The 17809-nt window shown below is 53.5% G+C and overlaps 2 protein-coding genes across 4 annotated transcripts in view; one reads left to right on the top strand and one right to left on the bottom strand.

Moving 5' to 3' along the window:
- STX6 (syntaxin 6) overlaps window positions 1–6849 on the top strand; it is a 53105-nt gene extending 46256 nt beyond the window's left edge. The window contains exon 8 of one of the 2 annotated variants that reach the window (XM_026001129.2): window positions 1036–6849. In XM_026001129.2, coding sequence (XP_025856914.1) covers window positions 1036–1112 — 77 coding nt within the window. In that variant the 3' untranslated portion in view covers window positions 1113–6849. Of the gene's footprint in view, window positions 1–967 lie in introns of both variants that reach the window. The other variant, XM_026001130.2, reaches the window with a different exon arrangement.
- A 6672-nt stretch (window positions 6850–13521) lies between these two features.
- The window catches only part of KIAA1614 (KIAA1614 ortholog), a 42071-nt gene continuing 37783 nt past the window's right edge, over window positions 13522–17809 (bottom strand). For both annotated transcript variants that reach the window (XM_072733252.1, XM_072733253.1), the window contains one exon: window positions 13522–14610. In XM_072733252.1, the coding sequence (XP_072589353.1) occupies window positions 14417–14610 (194 nt within the window). In that variant the 3' untranslated portion in view covers window positions 13522–14416. The remainder of the gene's footprint in view (window positions 14611–17809) is intronic.

A 17809-nucleotide genomic window follows, 5' to 3' on the forward strand; every position in this document is an offset into this window, starting at 1 on the left:
AGGAGGCATCCTGGCAATGGCAGCATCCTGGACCCCACACCCTGCAGGGCCCAGAGTGGATGAGGGTATTTGTGTTTATTTTCACCAAGCCCTGCCAGGCAGCTGCTGTGCAGAGTGAGGGCACTGCCATCAGGGCTGTAGGTGGAGCTGGGACTCCTCTGGGGCCTGCCTGGGCTTTTTTGGCCTTCAGAGCCTCGTTGCTCTCGGACATTCACGTGGACTCTGACCACTTTCCTTCCGGTGCTTGTTCTGAAGTGTCAGTAGGGCAGAAGGTTTCAGATAAGACATTCCACTTTCATTTACAGGTAAGCTATGCAGGTTATTGGTTAAGTCCTCTTCTTTCCTGTCCAGGTGTGGGTGTCATGTTGATCATGCTCATGATCCTCAGAGCTTGCATTTTCAGCTGTTTCCCAAAGTGACCAGCAGGTGCTTTTATCCTCTTTCCATTCTCCCATAGTGCTCATTGAGGAAAGAACATGATTATTGTTGAATGAAATGATTTGACTTCGGTATGAGGTTAAAGCTGATGGGCTCACCGCGATGCCAATGCCAACACCTTTCCAGGGACATGGTACCCATCAGCAGCAGGCTGAGAGCCACAGATTTTTTTTTTTTTAAAGATTTTATTTATTTATTCATGAGAGACAGAGAGAGAGGCAGAGACACAGGCAGAGGGAGAAGCAGACTCCATGCAGGGAGCCCGATGTGGGACTCAATCCCGGGTCTCCAGGATCGCAACCTGGGCTGAAGGCAGCACTAAACCACTGAGCCACTCAGGCTGCCCGAGCCACAGATTTTACTTAAAGACTTGAGACACAAAGCACGAACTTATTAGAGGTGTGATTTCAGGGGGCTGGCAGAGCTGTGGATGCACAAGCAGTGCAGGCCGAGGTACCTGGTACCCGGGGCAGGTTCCAGCTCCCCTGTGACCTGCCATTTGCGTGGTCTGTCCCCTTTCTACTTCCAGGTGTTGTATGTGACGCTGCCTTGAGGAGCATAGGTCCCGGGCTCTAATCCTCGTGTCCTGCCTTCCAGATCGGCGCCAGTGGTGCGCCATAGCCGTCCTCTTCGTGGTCCTGCTGGTCGTGCTGCTCTTCTTCTTAGTGCTGTGACGGCAGTGCCGCGCCTGCGCACGGACCCCCGGGGAGGCGGGAAGCAGCACCCCGGCGGCGCCGCCGGCTCCCACACTCCTCTCTGGAAAACACAGCCTGTGCTGACCTCCCTCCCCGTGACCCCACCACCGAGGCAGCTGCTCTGACCTGGCGCCGGCAGGGCCCCTGGGAGAAGGAAGCAGACGACTGTGCACTCCTGGCGCCGCCTGTCCCCTTCTGAGGATGAGGACGGCTCGCCACTGCTTTGCCTCCCGGGCCTCGTGCCCCCTGGACAGTCTTGAGGAACCCAGCAAGGTTTGCAGACTCCACTAGTGCTTGCTATTGCTCATTCCATCCATCTTTGGCAGCTCTTTTCTCCTGCCCAGACCACCCTCCCCCTGCACCCTGGCTCAGACCCCAGCCCGGAGAGCACTGTGGGGCATGTGGGCTCCCGGGGAGGCCTCATTTCCTGTCGCGGCAGCGGCCTTGCCCCCCCCACCCCCACCCCCAGCTGCTTGCTAATGGGGACAGAAGGCCCAGAAGCAGTTTGTGATAGAAAATGCAGTGATCCATTTTTCAGGGATAAGTGCTGGGATAAAATTGCTTTTCCAGGCTCATTATTTTGTGGTAGAAGTAGCTAATGGTAAATAATGCAAAGCACTAGGCTTTGGGGGTGCTAACAGCTGTTGGCTTGAACCGAAGGGAGGAGAAGGCAGAAGGACCCAGGGTTTGCACAGCTGAGGGAAGGGTGGCCGAGGTTGCGGGAAGTCGGAGCCCTGCCAAATTCATGTCGCTGTCCTGGTGCAACTTGTATTTTTAGGACACCCCTCACCTGTATGGCTGCTGCGCAGCTCAGCCGCATACTCCGATGGTGTGGATCCTGGGCCAGCCTCGCGGCTGGTTGGTTAGGTCATTCCTGTGGTACTCTGCTTTGGGCTGGGGGTGGGGGTGGGGGGTGGTTAGTACACTGGCAGTACAGCGACACTCAGAAACCATAATGACCAAAAAGGCTAGTTCTGGACTGGACTCCTCTTACCCTGTGAATAATGGCAAGAATGGGTAGGTGAACTTGGGTGGTTTTTTGCCTCCTAAGAGGACAACTCAGTTTTTTATCCATTCAAATCACTGAGCCAATCCAAATTTAAAGAACGGATGCTTTAATTGAGTTTTAGTAGCTGAAACTGCTGAGATGCTAAACTTCAAGCTTCCGATGACTTTTTAAACGCCTCCAACGTCCCCGCGTCGGTAGGATATTTTTATAACCTCCCTGATGCTGTCACCGATGTTGAAGCGGCAGCCGACCCGGAGCCTGGTGGCAGGGGCCCCGCACTCTCCCCACCACCTTCTTCTGCACTTGGAAAGCACAGCAACGTCTGGATAGAGCTCTAGCTTTGACTTCCTGTTTCCTCGTCTGTTGGGGCCTATTCCTCAGCACACTCATTCTTTTTTTCTTTTTTCTTTTTTTCTTGTTTTGTCTGTGTTTCTTGGGGTTTTTTGTTGTTGTTTATTTGCTTTGGGCTTCCACCCCTTCCCTTTTTTTGTGATTTGCAATGATGTACTTGCCCAGCTGACTTTTGAATTGCACTTTTTTAATAAATATTTGTAACAATTTTTTAAAGAAGGGTATTTTCTCATGGTTAGGATCATGGTAGGTAAGGAAATCTGCCTCTTGACGAAAGCTAAAAGCAGATTTATACAACTAAAAGGGTGGTTGACATCCACGTTTACACTCAATTCTATTTGATATATAAATAAGTTATTTTTTTCAAATTAGCAAAAAAAAAAGATTACTACAAAGGGCTTCAGATGTAGGGTACTAGATTATTTTACAAGTTTTGAGACTCATTCAAATAGTCTTCTCTAAACTTAGAACAGGGATGGTCCTTAGATTTGCTTAACAATGTACAGGTCTTTGTTAAACTTAAATGGGGACCTTGTCTCAGTACTGTAATCCACACTCCACATGAGAAGAGGCAGCCGGAGTCCTAATGACCTGTATGATTTTGCTGTTTAAAAGCCGTGCTCTTTTCCTGTTACCAGGTTTAGTGTGTCCTGCACAACTGTCATGTGTGTCAGTGGGGCTTGTTGGGAGCATGCCTGGTCATTAATGAGGAAGATGCTTCCCTGATGTCGGGGGGCCAAGTTTTGTGACCCAGAGACTTAATTATTAAATGTCTGGATATATTTAGAATCGGCATGATGACCTCACTTAATTTCAAGTGTTTGCTAAACAGTGGCTGTTGTAGACCAGACTCCTGCTGAAGCTGAATAGGGAATTATTTAGGAGGAGAAAGTTTACTTTAAAATCCAAGCACTGCCTGCGTTCTCCCCCCGGGCACCACTGTCCCCCTGCCTCAGAGGAACTGCTTTCTGACAGGCAGCCTCTAATGTATTGGTCAGAGCCGGGCTCTGCCCCAAGCAGAGCTTCTGGCCCAGCCAGCTTGATCCTGGGGCTGACCCTGTTGTGCCCGAACTGGGCATCACTACAGACGAGTGTTCATTTGAAAGTCTCTGCTCAAACTGCAAACCATGGCGGTCAGAGGGAACAAGCCAGAGGCTTAGGTTGATTTTTGAGAACAAATGGTTTCCTCGTCAGTGATCCTAACACTGCTGGGCTTTAGCGGGCACCTGAGTGGTCCCCGTGCTCCCCCCTGTAGAGTGGGGAGAGAAGTAGACCCTGTGACACCCTGCACTGCTTGGAGGCACATCCTGTATAAAGCTTTTCCCTCCAGCCTCTGCACCTCGACACATAGTCATCATTTCTAAGGAACTGGCATAAATGATGTGCTCCATAAGTGATGGATAAATGAGAGCTCCACTTACGTTTGTTGGTTTATTGGAAGAACGGTTTTCTAATCAGCTGATTGGGGGGCTGGCTGGGGGAGCAAACCATTGAGAGAGTTTGCCAGAGTGGGGATCCAGCTGGAAAACTGAAATACCTTTAGTTTTTAGTCCTCATTTTTCATCTTGCCTTTGTGTGGACGAAGAACTCCCGGCGCTCTGTGTGTGCCCGCTGCTGGGTGGCAATTGGAAGTCACAGCGTGTGTGTTACACGAGGATCTTCACGCCAGAGCCGAACGGGGAGAAACTTGGTAGCTTGCCCATTATTCTCTGCTTTTAGCCAGAGTTAAACAGACTGATGGGTCTGGTAGCCAACAACTTGGCAACTTCCACTCCTTCTCACCTCGTGAGATTCAGGGCTGTGAAGAGAAATCTAGTCTAACTCCAACAGAAATCTGTCTCTGTTAAGTATTTTACCTTCTGTAAGTGAAGGTGGCAGAGCCAAGATCTTTCTCTTGGTAATTTCCCTGGCTATAAAGTGAGACCATTACCTTTCTAGAGAATTCTGAGCATTTGAAGATCTAGGAACTGAATTATATATAAGAGTTGCTTTTCAGCTCAGTGGACTCGGACTGCTTGGCTTCACCTTGTACTGCAGGATGAACTTGGAAGCAAAACCAAAGTGGGACGGCCTGAAAAGTGGAAGTCCTGAAACACAGCACGCACCACGTCCCTCTTTGTCTTCCTCTTGCTGGCATTTCTTTCCCTCCCAGGTTTTGTAAAAGTAACGTTTTTGTGAAAAGCCTATTCTTTCTCCATCAAGAGCAGAGAGAGGTGAAACCAAAGGGCTTGCAGACACCCAGCCTCTCCATCACGCAGCGCCACCCTGCCCGAAGTCCATTCATGAAGATGGCACCCCGCTGAAGGGACCTGGGTGGCCAGGGTTGCGGTTGGGGGTGACACCTCAGGCTTCTCCCGGGGCCTCTGCTTCTGAGTGGAGGGCAGCTGCAGCATCAGGCTGGCCTGTCCAGCTGTCCTTTACCCAGACCCCAGCCTTCACAAACTTGCTTGCGCTTAAAGGGAAGAGGACTTCTTCCTGCCAGGCCCCCATCGGTGTGTTGTATGGAAGCGTGGACACTGGCCTCTCTGTGTTTCCTTGCTGTGATACTCACTGGGAAGCTGCTGTCTGGTGTCAAGTCCAGAAAATCAGGGGAATTCTGAGTAGAACAGCCATTCCAACTCAGCTTGGCCCTCTTGTTTTAGAGATGAGCCCAGCACAGCTCCCCCAGTAGACACGGGAGGCATTTGCTGTGCCGCACTCTGGACCTGGCCCCAGGGAGCGCGTACACTGTCTGCACCAAGTGACCTTGGCCACATAACAAGGTAGGCTGGTTGTGACCTGTCATGCACACCCTTCACCCCAGCCATTTGGTGGGTTTTTTGTTTTGTTCTGCTTTGCTTTTGGACAAGCACTGAAGCTCTGAAAGTTCCAGTGGTGCCTTGGCCATGTTGCTGCCATCTATCTACACGCGGCAATTCTTCGTTATGTTATAGTCTCTTTACTAATCCAAGTGCGTGGGGAGGTGGGAAAGAAAGAAGACTTGGTTGCTCTGTGACATGAGCTAATGCTTTGGTGCTGTTTTCCTTCCCATGTGACCTTTGTCCAGAAATGCCCTTTCCCCAAGGCTGTGTAGACGGGAACTGTGCTGAGATGGTGATGGGCCCAGTTACCTGCCCGGCATTTTGATGGACCTGGCCTGCCCAACTGCAGCCAGTCCCATGTGAGAAAGTGTATTTTATCCTTTTTTTTTTTTTTTTTTAGGTTATGAGTTCTTGAACCCAGAAGCCACTCGATTATCCCCAGGGGTGTTAGAAATATGACTATCAGCCCATTGTTCGCTGACCAAAGCTCTCAAGCCTTGTGTAGCCCTGGTAGTAGCCCGGTGCTCCACAGGAGGCAGGCTTTCTGTCAGCCCTGGGGTGAGACCACGTTCACGATCATTCTTTCTGTTCTGCAGAAAGTGGGTTTTAGCTGAGACCCTGCTACTGAACAGGAATTGCAAGCTTGTAGGTAAAGTGTGGTCTGGGGGAGGCAGAAGTTCTAGTCCTTAGGAAAAGAAAGTATCTGTCCTGGGTGGGGAGGGGCCAGCCAGGTGTCCCCCACTAAAATAGGTTAGTGGAACGTGCTTGCTGGGAGAATGCCCCGGATGAGGAAAGGGCCAAAGACAGCAAGCTGTAAATGATTGTGGATTTACTTTTTGTAAGTGGAAATATACTTTCACTGGCTCATTTGTAATCAGAAATTAGTGTAATGAAAAAAATGTGTAATGATAGGTGGCAGTGCTCAGTGGGACTTAAACCATTGTGTTTTTCTTCAAAGGATAAATAACCTACAGTGTTTTATTTCTAAATACCTAGAAGATACAAACTAAAGAAGTGAGATCAAAGATGAGAATTGCAAATGCCTGGGTGATTTCCAGGTGGTAGCCCAGGTGCCAGTTTGCACCCTTCGCCACAGGTAGATGCATTCTTGCTCTTTCTACAGGCTGGGTCTCCAAGTGTGATGTGGTATTGCCCGGGAGCTTGCTAGAAATGCAGGTTGTCAGGCCCCACACCTGCTGGATCACAAACTCTGGGGAGTGCACAAGCCTTCCAAGGGGGTTCTGACGCCCACTCTAGTTTCAGAATCACTGCTATTGCGTCGTGGAATTTAGGCTACAGTAAACCATCCCTGCATATTAAAACCTCTTCCACAGCTTTGAGTGTAATCCTGACATTAAACAAACTGATGACACTATACACTTGAAAACTTTTTAAAAATACTTGTGTAAGAAAAATCTCAACTAGCCGTCTTTCAAAGTGGTATTTTTACACCCTGAAGTCTATCAGTAATGTTTCTTACTTCTGCTCTTGAAATCATGTTACAGCTGTACAAAGAACACTGTTCAGTATTAAAAGAGAAATGGAGAGACCATGACCTTTGTCTTGGGTTCTTTTTTTATTTTATTTTATTTTTTTTGTCGTTTCTAAGTTCTGTTTTTTTTGTTTTTATTTTCCCTCATGCCTACACACAGCTCCCTCTTCCTGCCCCCGCTAATAAGCACAGACATATGGATACGTCTGGGGTGGGTAAAGTATGTGGCTATTGGAGGATCTGAATTATAGAATTGTACTTTTTTTTTTTAAGATTTTATTTATTCATGAGACACAGAGGCAGAGACATAGGCAGAGGGAGAAGCAGGCTCTACGCAGGGAGCCCGATGTGGGATTGATGTGGGACTCGATTTCGGGACTCCAGGATTACGCCCTGAGGCGAAGCCAGGTGCTAAACCGCTGAGCCACCCAGGGATCCCCAATAAAATTGTACTTTCTTTGGCTGGGCAAGTTACAGGAATTACTAAACCCCAAAATAACCACACTGTGTATTCAGAATGCAGCACAGTTTCAGATGGGACAAAGGAGTGTGTAGGGAGCAGAGAAACAACACAAAAAAACCCGAGTCTTATTTCCCCCCTCACCGAAGTATTGGCCAACATGAATATTGGTCACCCCAGTTGGTAGTTGAAAGAAACTGCCTTCAGTTCTATATGGGACAAGGTGACCAGGCTACATAAGCTCCTTAAGGACATGGATCTTTATCATTCCATTTGGCATCATCATCCTCACTTCTGTTAACACCTTCTGTGTGTCTGGCACTGTTCTAGGGACTTCGTCAGTATTAATGCAGATGATCCTTAAAATGGCTGTAGGAAGTAGTGAAGTATCCTCCTCGAATACTACCTCAGTATATGTGCATGAGAAAACTAGGACACAAGTAATTTCTCAAGGTCGCACAGCTGATGAGAGGCAGAGCCACTTACTATATCCCCAGCACCTAGCACAGAAATTGGGTCATGGTGGGGCATCTTGGGGCACCACCATGCTCAGTTGCTCAGCGGTTTAGCGCCGCCTTCAGCCCAGGGCCTGATCCTGGAGACCTGGGATCAAGTCCCACGCCGGGCTCCCTGCATGGAGCCTGCTTCTCCCTCTGTCTGTGTCTCTGCCTCTCTCTCTCTCTCTGTCTCTCTTGAATAAATAAATAAAATCTTTAAAAAAAAAAGAAGAAATTGGGACATCAGTGCTTTCTGAGTTCCCAGTTCGACTTACCTCAAAGGTAACAGCTAGGAGTGTTAACACAAACCAACAATAGGCAGCCTTGCCAGAAGAAAGTGCTTATTTTGAGAGTTCTAGTTAATGTTTGAGGAGGAAGGGATTTAGGAGGAGGAAATGATTATGTGTGCCCCCTGATAAAAGCAAATCAGCCCCCCTCCCCTGCCTAAGGAAATGACTGTGTGGTGTGGACAAGGGGAAAAAGCAGGAATCTACAAGGCTGAGGGCTCTGGACCGACCAGCATCTTGACTCCCTCCACTCCTACTCTGCTGTGCAGCAAAAGAGAGATTTGCTGTCTTTTAAAAGGTCCCCCTGCTGGCTACAAATCTTACATAAACTCACTGAAAATACGAGATAAGACCTGAGGCAAGAATGAAACTCGTGGGAAGGGAAGGCCTGTGTGTACTGCCGTACTGTTGCACTGTCCAAGAGCACACACTTCAAATCTATAAACCTTGATCCTTGCATCTCTGGGTGTCCCTTGTCTGGAAACAGGGACCCTTCTAACCAGATGACAAGCTGGAACATGGGTGGCACCTCCATTTGGTGCAGATGCCGGCAGAGCCTGAGCACAGACATCCGCACCAACTTGATCTCTCAACAGGTGATGTGCTCCAGAAGCTTGGATGTGAGAAATCCAAATCCAACCTGACGTCTGCAGGGATACTCCCTTTGCTCACCACACCATCAGATGCTTTCACAAAAGTTCACATGAAGGTTGTCCCTCTTTCAAGGGGTCGTCAACTCTTACAAGAACAAATTTCTCAAATGTTCTATCTAATTAGCAGCTAAAACTTCAGCCAACATGTGATGAGAATCTGATGGGCTGGCGTGTCCTTGACCCAGGCATCAGGGACATGATGAGGAGTGAAATTTCCGTCTTCACTTACTTCCCACAACCCCGTGAGGGAAATCCCACGGAGGCCCACTCTCTACCTGAAAACAGGCATGGAGTAATGAGGAATTCGCCCCAGAGTTCAGTGTGGAAGTGGAGCGTCAGGATGAGAACCCAGGTCTGACCGGACCCTTCCGAGGCCAGCCTCCCTTCCAGACAAAGCGGCGCCATTCAGATCTGAGCCGTGGCCTGCATTTCGCTCCGTCTCTAACCAGAGAAGCGGTAAAAGCTGAGGGGAGGACGAGGAATCGAAAGAGCTGCGGTTCACGGTGCTGATACACCACGGTCACCAGGTGCCTTGGACTTGACCGCATCTCATGCCCACCGTAGGGTTCAAGAAATCCACTAGTCGAGGACCTCGGGCAGGTTAGCCTCGCTGCTAAAATGTTCTGGAGCTTTCCTTTGGCTGGCAATGTGCAAAAAAGTAAGGGAGCCAAACTCACTCTATGAGCTCAGAAGAACCTGGAGACGCAGCCTGAGGAGCCCAGGGTGAGAATCAAAGTTGTGGCATCTGCTGCTGCGATCGCCCGCAAGCGCCAGCATTCCTTGCTCCCGAGGCAGCACCGGGCTGGTGAGCCCGCGGCTGGCTCTTCTGGAAAGCCTTTCTGCTCCCCAGGTGGAGTGGGGCCTCCTGCCTGGGGCTTCCATTGTCGCCCTTGGCACACTGGTTTGTCTCTCTTCACAGCTGTAGCTGTCTCCACCCTGGGGACCCGGGCAACCCGAGGGCAGGGCGGGCCTCTCCCCAGTACCTGGCTCCCGGCCAGGCCCCTAAGGACAGCCCCACACTGCGAGTCGGGGCCTGAGCCCAGATTGCAGAAGGACAAGACAAAGGCAGGCCCAGCGGGCAGCCAGGCATCCGCAGGAGAGCCCCGGATGTCCTCCAGGCCTGGCAGGGCAGCTGTTGAAGCCTGGCTCCGTGGGCAGAGATTCCGAGCCAATGCCAGCAGCCCCTTGCTAGGGCCCAGCTCGCCGACCTGGCCGGGCCCACAGCCTGTGAAAGCTGGGCAGAGCTGCTTGCCAAGGAAGGCTGTTGCCATTTCTAAGCAGGTGCCCTGGCTCTGTGGGAAGGAGGGAAACTTCAGAGAGGATGGCAGGGAAGGAGAGGGAGGGAGGGGAGGACGGGGACCGGTGACAGCAGGGCCTTCTGAATAGCTCCAGAACCAGCCTGGGGATTTGGGGTGGGAACTGGGTTGAGCAGATGGACCAGGGAAATCCAGTTGTTGCCAGGTGAGTTTGGTGGAGGATAAGCAAGAAATTCTATTTGAAAAGAGCCACAATAAAAACCGCTTGTACCTGATTATATGGGAGCTAAGGGATGGGGGCCAAAGTCAGCATGCAGGTGTCCCGGAATGCTGCCCAGGACAGGCACCCCTAACGTTTTAGGCAGCCAAGGTGGACAAGGGGAAGGGTGTTCCAGCAAAGGCACAGGGGAAGCAGCGGGAGGTGGGTGAGTGCGTGGGTAGGGGTGTGGCCGGACCCCTGAACGAACAGCCCCTGCTCCTGCCCATAAATACTCACCCGGAATCCCACAGCACCCGGCCGGTTCGGAGCACTAGGAAGTGCGGTCACAGCATTCCCCCTGACTCTGGGACACGGGCCTCTCAGCGACAAGGATGTGGGATCAGGGTGCCTCTTCCCCCAGGGGTGGGACAGCGCAGTCCAGGAAGGTCCCCGCAGCCTCCTGAGGCAGTGAACCACCCAAGAGGTCCCCGCGGAGTGGGGAGGCTGCCTCCCCGGGCCTCGGGCCTCGGCCCCCAGGGCGTGTGTTTCCCTGCGCTCAGGGTCGTGAGGACCCTTTAAATTACAACTCAGGACAGCCCTGCCACCCCCACCCCCAGAAGAGGCGATTGTCAAACAAGATCTACACTTTCTTGTGCCAATGAATCTCTGATGGTTTTTAAATGTTGGTCTCCACCCACAAAGTAGATTTTGCGACCCATGAGTGGGTTACGCCTGCATTTAGGAAACACTGTTCTGGAAAGTGAACCATCCCTCCCCCCACCCCCCACAGAGGGGAGCTGGGAGCGCCAAAGCCAATTCCCTGAAGAAAAACTGAAGTGAACGCCCCCACACCCGGCCCTGGTGAAGGTCAGCAGCGGGGTGCCCAGCCAGGAGCCTGGGGGCCCCCTGCGCCCCGCCATCTGTGAGTGCCTGGAGGGGTGCTGGAGGGCCTCCGGATGAGGTGAGCCCCACAGGGCCCCAGGAGGGAGGACGCACTGTGGCTGGGAGTCACAGAGGACCGGGTGCAAATCCAACCTCCGCTAGCCACTTGCGCTGTGCCCTTGGTTAAGTAATTTTTAGCCTGAATCTCGGGCCCTAGTTTGTAACCTGGAGAGAAGTGTTGCCTCCCTCGCAGAGTTGCTGGAAGGATTCAGAATTGAATCTTTGATGTCCCCATCCGAGCTGCGGAGCATCCGAGGTGCAGACAGTGCAGGCTGGGGGAGGGCACAGCCACCGTTCCCCAGAGTCAACCTGGATTCCCAAACTCCGAGTGGTGACTGCGGTTTCCTTGCCTGACACTTGGGACACAGCGCACACGGGGTCCCCATTCCCGCGCTACACCCGTCCCCCAACACGTGCTGTCCCCAGTCACCTGGCTTCCGTCCCATCCACCGTCACCAGGCAGGCCTCCGGGCTGTCCTCTCCCTGTCACCCCAGCCGAGCGCCCCTGGAGGGCAAAGTGGGGGCCAGTTGGCGCCCAGTAGGTGTCCCGAGTGTGTTGGGGAATCTACCAGAGGCTGGGGTGTGGGGGGGGGGTTACACCCGCCTCTGGCAGATTCCAGCTCCAGCCATCCCGGGGCTCTAACGGGCCTGGAAGGACGGGGGGGATGGGACGAGGGTGGGGGTGTGTGACAAAGGCTGGGCAGCGGGCTTGGAGGGCGACGGAGCCGAGGGCGACAGAGACGCCTGTGCTGCCAGGACGAGCAAGTTCCCCCCGGAGTTGCGCAGTCGCCTCCTGGTCGCCCCCCACCTCCCCACCCCCGTCACCCTGTCTGAGGCCCGGGCTCCAGCCACTTTCTGTTCTGCCGAGGCCCAAAGTCTGGCCCCTCTGCAGAGAGCTCGGCCCACAATACCCATCCTCTGCGTGGGCGGGGGTGCGGGTCATGGGTCAGACACAGGAAAAAGCCACACCTTTGACGTGCTGCTTATCTTCTATGCACCAACGTCCTTTCCCGCATCCTTCCTGTAGGTTCCTGTTGGTGTCACAAACCCTGTGTGGGTGCCCCGGTGGGTAAGCCTCCCTCCCCCAGCCCTTGGGTGATCTACCTCAGGCTGCACCAGGCACCAGCCTCTCCTGCTGCCCACACCCTGCAGTAACGTCTGTGTCTTCCCTACCCTGTGGCCGCTGGAGCTGGGCCTTATCACCTCCCTGAGCTCCTGTCTGTTGCAGGGCCTGGCTCCAGGTTGACACACTAGGTTTAAGTGGGAACGTTCTGATGCTTTTGTGGGTGACACAGGGCTGACCTGATTAGCAGCTCCCCAGGCAGAGCAGATTGGGATGGTCAGACAGGTGTCCGGAGGAATGAACGTCCCCCGACCCACACAAGTCAGGACCCCCAGCACCACTTCACTCAACAAGCCCAGGGCTACTTTGCACACAGGCCAGAGTGTCTACTCCCCTCTGTCAAGCTTTTCTGGGGGGTGTGGAAGGGGTGGCAGCAGTAGGAGGAGCGGGCCCTGAGTCAGAGAGACCAGGTCTGAATGCCCTGTCATCGTCGCCCCACTTGGTTCTCCATCTGTGTAAAGGAAGATGAGACACAGAGCATACCTGGCGGGTCTATTTTTAAGAACTGAACAAGATGTGTGGGAGCCTGACCCTGCCCCCGGGGAGGTAACAGAAGCAGATGCTCAGTATTTCTTAGAGACCTTTCCCAGGCCCCGGCTGGAGCCCTTCTTCCCTTTCTTCCCAGCTGGAGCTGGAAAGGCATGTTGTCCATGATCACCACGCAGAGAAAACAGAGGCGCCTTTACCCCTAGAAGCGTTAGTTCAACAGGAAGCTTCACCAAAGTTTCATGACCTCATGACCTCAAGGCCAGGACCTGGGGTACAGGACCCGCCAGTGTTTTCCCATGAGTGTAGTTTCTGACATGGGGCCATTCCCAAGTTTGGGAGGCCCAGGTTGCTCTCTGAGATGTCCCAGCACCCTCTTTCCCCCTGCAGGCCCAAACACTTGTTCCTCCTCCTCCACAACCCCTCCCCCCCTCCGCGCCCCGCACCACCTTCCCCTCAGGCCACATAGGCCACTCATTTTAGCGAAGGCTGTATGTTTACCAAGTTCTAGAACAGCCCTGAAGCTGCCCTCTGCACCCCCAACCCCATCACCTACGCATAGCCCCTAGCTCCATCCTGTCTTCTGTTCAGAAATGCATCTTGCCCAAGGCTCCTCTCCCAGCCAAAGGACTCTGGAGGCTTCTGCATCTACCCTGGCTGTCACCCCAACCCCGGGGTGACCGCCCCAGCCTTCTTTTCTGCCAGCCCAAGACACCTAACTGCTGTGCTTGTGTCCTCCCTCCCTGTTCCCTCACCCCAGCCCCCTGCTCTTGGCCATTCAAGATCAAGTGAGCATCCAGCCCAGAATTCAGTGACTCGGAGCGAGAAAAGCTTCATCTTTGCTTTTTAATAATTTAAGACTGACAAACAGCCATTCATTCCCAGAGAGTCCCAACCCCTAGCGCAGGGAACCACCCAGGTGGGACAGCCCATCCCCCTGCCTGTACCCTGTCACTGCTCTCCCTGTTGGCCCCCCGCCCCCCGCAGGTGCCACCAGGGACTCTGGGCGGAGAGCTTGTGGCTGGGGACAGCCTGGCACCCGCTGCAGCCTGTGCGCACACTGCACGGGAGAAGGAAGACGGGCCCTCACCGCCAGCGCCAGCCTCCCCTGGGCAGTCCCACTGGTCCCAGCTGCACTTCCCTGAAATTGGTCTTGGTTTCAGTGTTTTCTCCCTTCAACTTATATATCACAAAAATTTCCCAGAGTCTTAATATCCTGGCTACCAGATAACGTCTCCCAGATGATCTCCCACCAGGGCACATATTCCAGTTTCCAGAAGGAGAGCAAAGGTGTCGAATGGGACATGGAAGAAATGAGATTTAAAGGCAGGCTCAAGGCCAATATGGCCAAGCACCTTCTTTGGTTCGGGAGTGTGGAGGCCCTGACAGAGAGTGGGGTGAGGAGTCAAGCAGGGGCTAACCCAGGTACCCCTGAAACTCTCTCCTCCCCCTGCCCACAAAGGTACAAAAAGATGCTGACACCGCTTCTGGCACAGAAGGAGATCCCTGTTTTCTTTCCCCAGTTCGGCATAAATTAACATCCTTGAACAAAACACAGCAACAGGCTCCTGCCCTCACTGAGGCCCTGCCGCAGCCTAAGGGGTTACGCGCCACTGTGACCTGTCTGGGTCCACGATGCAGCTTTGTGCAGTGCGTTTCCAGCCGGCCCTCCTGGGGCAGTTCAGGGCTTCTGAGGGGGTGGTAGTGAGGGCACAAGCACCTGTGCGTCACCGAGGGACCGGCCTCTGCCTCAGCACACGGATTGACAAACTCTCTGCGTGGGCCAGGAGCTCCCTAACGTGAGCCAAGCCCAGCCCTGCGACCTTGGCCCCATTGACCTCGAGGATCTCGTCCCCGACCCCCAGCAGCCCCGAGTACAGCTTGGCCGCGCTCGCATCAGCCATCTCCTGCACGTAGAACCCTGCAAAGGAAAACGGAACAAGTGAACACATGAAATCCAAAGAGTGCGGCCCTGTGGAATGCTGACCGGGTGGGCGCGGTGCAGGGGGTCGGGGGCAGGTGCTCATACGGGCACTGCTCCCATGTGCACAGGTGCACACACACACACACACACACACACACACACACACACACACACCCTCATTATTCTACCTCACAACCACAACCGGCTTTCGACACAGATACAGCGTGCCCGCCCTCATGGGATAATTTCATTTCTCTGTCTCCTCTTTTAAAAAGAGGCACAAATGGTGCTTTACTAAAATAATGCTTTATGCAAATAATGCTTTAAGCTGTTATCATTCGTGTATACCCCAGTGTGAATGAGGCCATCTTTTTCTGAGATGAGCTTTGGCTGTGGAATAGGAAGGAAACAGATGTTTGAAATGAAGAAAAAGACCTACTACACGCCTGCCACGGTGCTAGGTGGGATTCACAGATGTGGTCCAGCTGCTGCCTTCAAGTAGCTCTAGTGGTGGGAAGGTATCTTTGAAGTAATGAACGTGGCTGAGGTCAAATCCAAACTTGGTTTGCCCTGGCCTCCATCTTCCTCAGATGTGGTTCCTCACTGGGATTTGGAGGCATCTGGGCAAAAGCCCACGACGCATAAATTCTACACCCTATTTAAAGCCATGGCAGCTCACTTGTCCCTTATTCCCACACATTTCCCCCGCACTGTCTGGCCAGCATGACCATCCTCTTGGGTCTCTCGGGTGCAGAGTGACCTGGGGAGAGCCCACTTCTCCCCCTCTCCCTGTGCCCAATTTGGGGAACCCACATCAGTGGAGCAGGCTCTCTGGGGCCTCGGGGCTGGCTAGCCTGCGTTCCTCGGGACTCTCCTGGCCTCATAGTACAGAAGACTCCTATGGAGGTGCCCCTCTCACCTCAACTTCCTCTGAGAACCAGACCCTCCTTCAGCTAAGAGACTAGAGGCTCTTTCAGGGAAAGCTGCCCCCCAGGCTGAGCCAACACAGGTGATCCGAAAGCCCAAGCCCAGGGTGTGGACTGTGTGCAGTGTCACCAAGAATTGCATGGGCCCGCTCAGTGCCACCTTCAATGCCCTCATGGCTCCCCAGGCTCCCCAGGCTCCCCAGCCCCGGCCAGGCTGGCCACACACTGCTCTCTCCTTCTGCTTCCTAGAATCAGCTTCCTCAGAAAGGGCCTGAGATGTCCATAGAACACAAGGGGTGAAAATTGGGGCAGGAAAAATGCAGACCACTTAGTCTGGTCTTTGAGCTGAAAAGATCATTTCCTGTGACTAGCATGAGGCAGTACATATGAAATGTTCAACAAATGTTGACTAGTGTATGATTAATGGTAAAAATATTTCTAGAACATAAAAGGCAGAAAAGAAGGAAGGAAGGAGAAGAAAGAAAAAGAAACAAAGAAAGAAAGAAGAGAAAAAGAACAGGAAAAGAAAAGAAAGAAAAGAAAAGAAAAGAAAATGAAAAGAAAAGAATTAAAAAAAAAAAAAAAAAAGGGATCCCTGGGTGGCGCAGCGGTTTGGCGCCTGCCTTTGGCCCAGGGCGCGATCCTGGAGACCGGGGATCGAATCCCACGTCGGGCTCCCGGTGCATGGAGCCTGCTTCTCCCTCTGCCTGTGTCTCTGCCTCTCTCTCTCTCTCTCTCTGTGTGACTATCATAAATAAAATTTAAAAAAATTAAAAAAAAAAAGAAAAGAAAAGAGCGGGCCTGAGAGGGCCTCTCCTCTGGTGCCTCAGTCACTGGCCTGAAGGTATTTAACACAGTTGGACTACTGGGAAGTCCTCCCTCTGCTCCCCCAGCCCCGCAGGAGCTTCATTCAGCCCAGCTCCTGGCAAACCGTCCAGAGCAAACCTCTGAAATGTGGGTTTGGAAGCACTAAAATCTCCTTCCAGGCACCTGAAGCTGGTAGCTCTGAGTCCAGCAAAACCAACCCCCTGACACATTCCCCCTCCCGGGTCTGACTTGTAGATCTCTCTCTCTCTCTCTCTCTCTCTCTCTCTCTCTCTCTCCTCTCTCTCGGGGCCTGTTGGCCAAGCCGAGTGTTTGCCGCCAGGCTGCTCCCTCCTGGCCTGGTGGGCCTTGGGCCCAGCCCCTGCCCGGTGTCGGCCCCCCCAGCCCGGGTGCCCTCCCAGTTGCCGGCCCATCCGCGTGTCAGACGCGTGGAGAGGGCCGGTAAGGAGGGCAGGGGACGTGCCTACAGAAGGGGCTGCTGTACAGCAGGACGTGCATGCGGGGAGCGACGGGAAACCCAAACGCATGTAGCCAGAGCTGGACCAGACAGTGACGTCGTGCCAGCCGTTCTGGGGAGACTCGGGGTAGGCTGCACAAAGGAGAGTCATGACGAGAGTGTGACGGAGAGACGGCTGTTGCAGGTGTCTATTCTGCTGGAAATGGCCCCTGTTAAGCACGTATGATCTGTGTGGTAGTCACAAGCAGAAGGCGAAGCCTGTTCTCATACGCTTGTCTAGAATCGGATGTGACCGCCAGCAGGTAACACCAGCGTCCAGCCCCAGCTCACGGCCCCTCTGAGGCCCAGCAGAGGTGGCCCTTGGCTGTCGGAGGACGGTCTGCGGCCAGGAGGCGCCAGTGCCAGTCGTGTTCCGCGTACCCGGGGATGGCCGCGTGACAGCCACGGCCCAGTGCAGCAGCAGGAGCGGGGCGCCACCTGGGCAGGGCAGGGAAGAGCTCGTACCTCAGGTGAGGGGTGCCCTGGGCTGCAGGCCGGGCCAGAGCCCAAGGAGCCCTCGGTCATGAGAGACGTCAGCTCCGGGACCGTCTGCCAAGGGGCCTGGCGGGACTGCGGGGAGGATGAAGGGCGCAGCACAAGGCCCGGGGTGTGTGACCTCCCGTGGACAGACGGTGCAGATCGCGGTGCGGTCCCTGCCGGGTCCTGCTCCCCAGATACAAATTCTCTTTGTACCTCACCGAATGCTCTTATGACTCGTCCAGGCCGGTGGCTATCTTTAGCTTACAGATGAGGGACTGAGGCTCAGCGAGGGTAAGTGACCGGCTCGGTTCACACCAGCAGAGGCTCTGGAGCACAAACGTGCCATCTGAGTCTCGCCGCTCGGGAGTCCTGCCGCCCCCACCCGAGGGGGGAGCTAAAGGTGAAGGTGCAGGAGCTGACCGCCCGCCAGTGCTTTCTGACCATCAGGCTCAATTCCCACGGGCCGTCT

This window comes from Vulpes vulpes, chromosome 13, assembly GCF_048418805.1.
Source record: "Vulpes vulpes isolate BD-2025 chromosome 13, VulVul3, whole genome shotgun sequence".
Lineage (NCBI taxonomy): Eukaryota > Metazoa > Chordata > Mammalia > Carnivora > Canidae > Vulpes > Vulpes vulpes.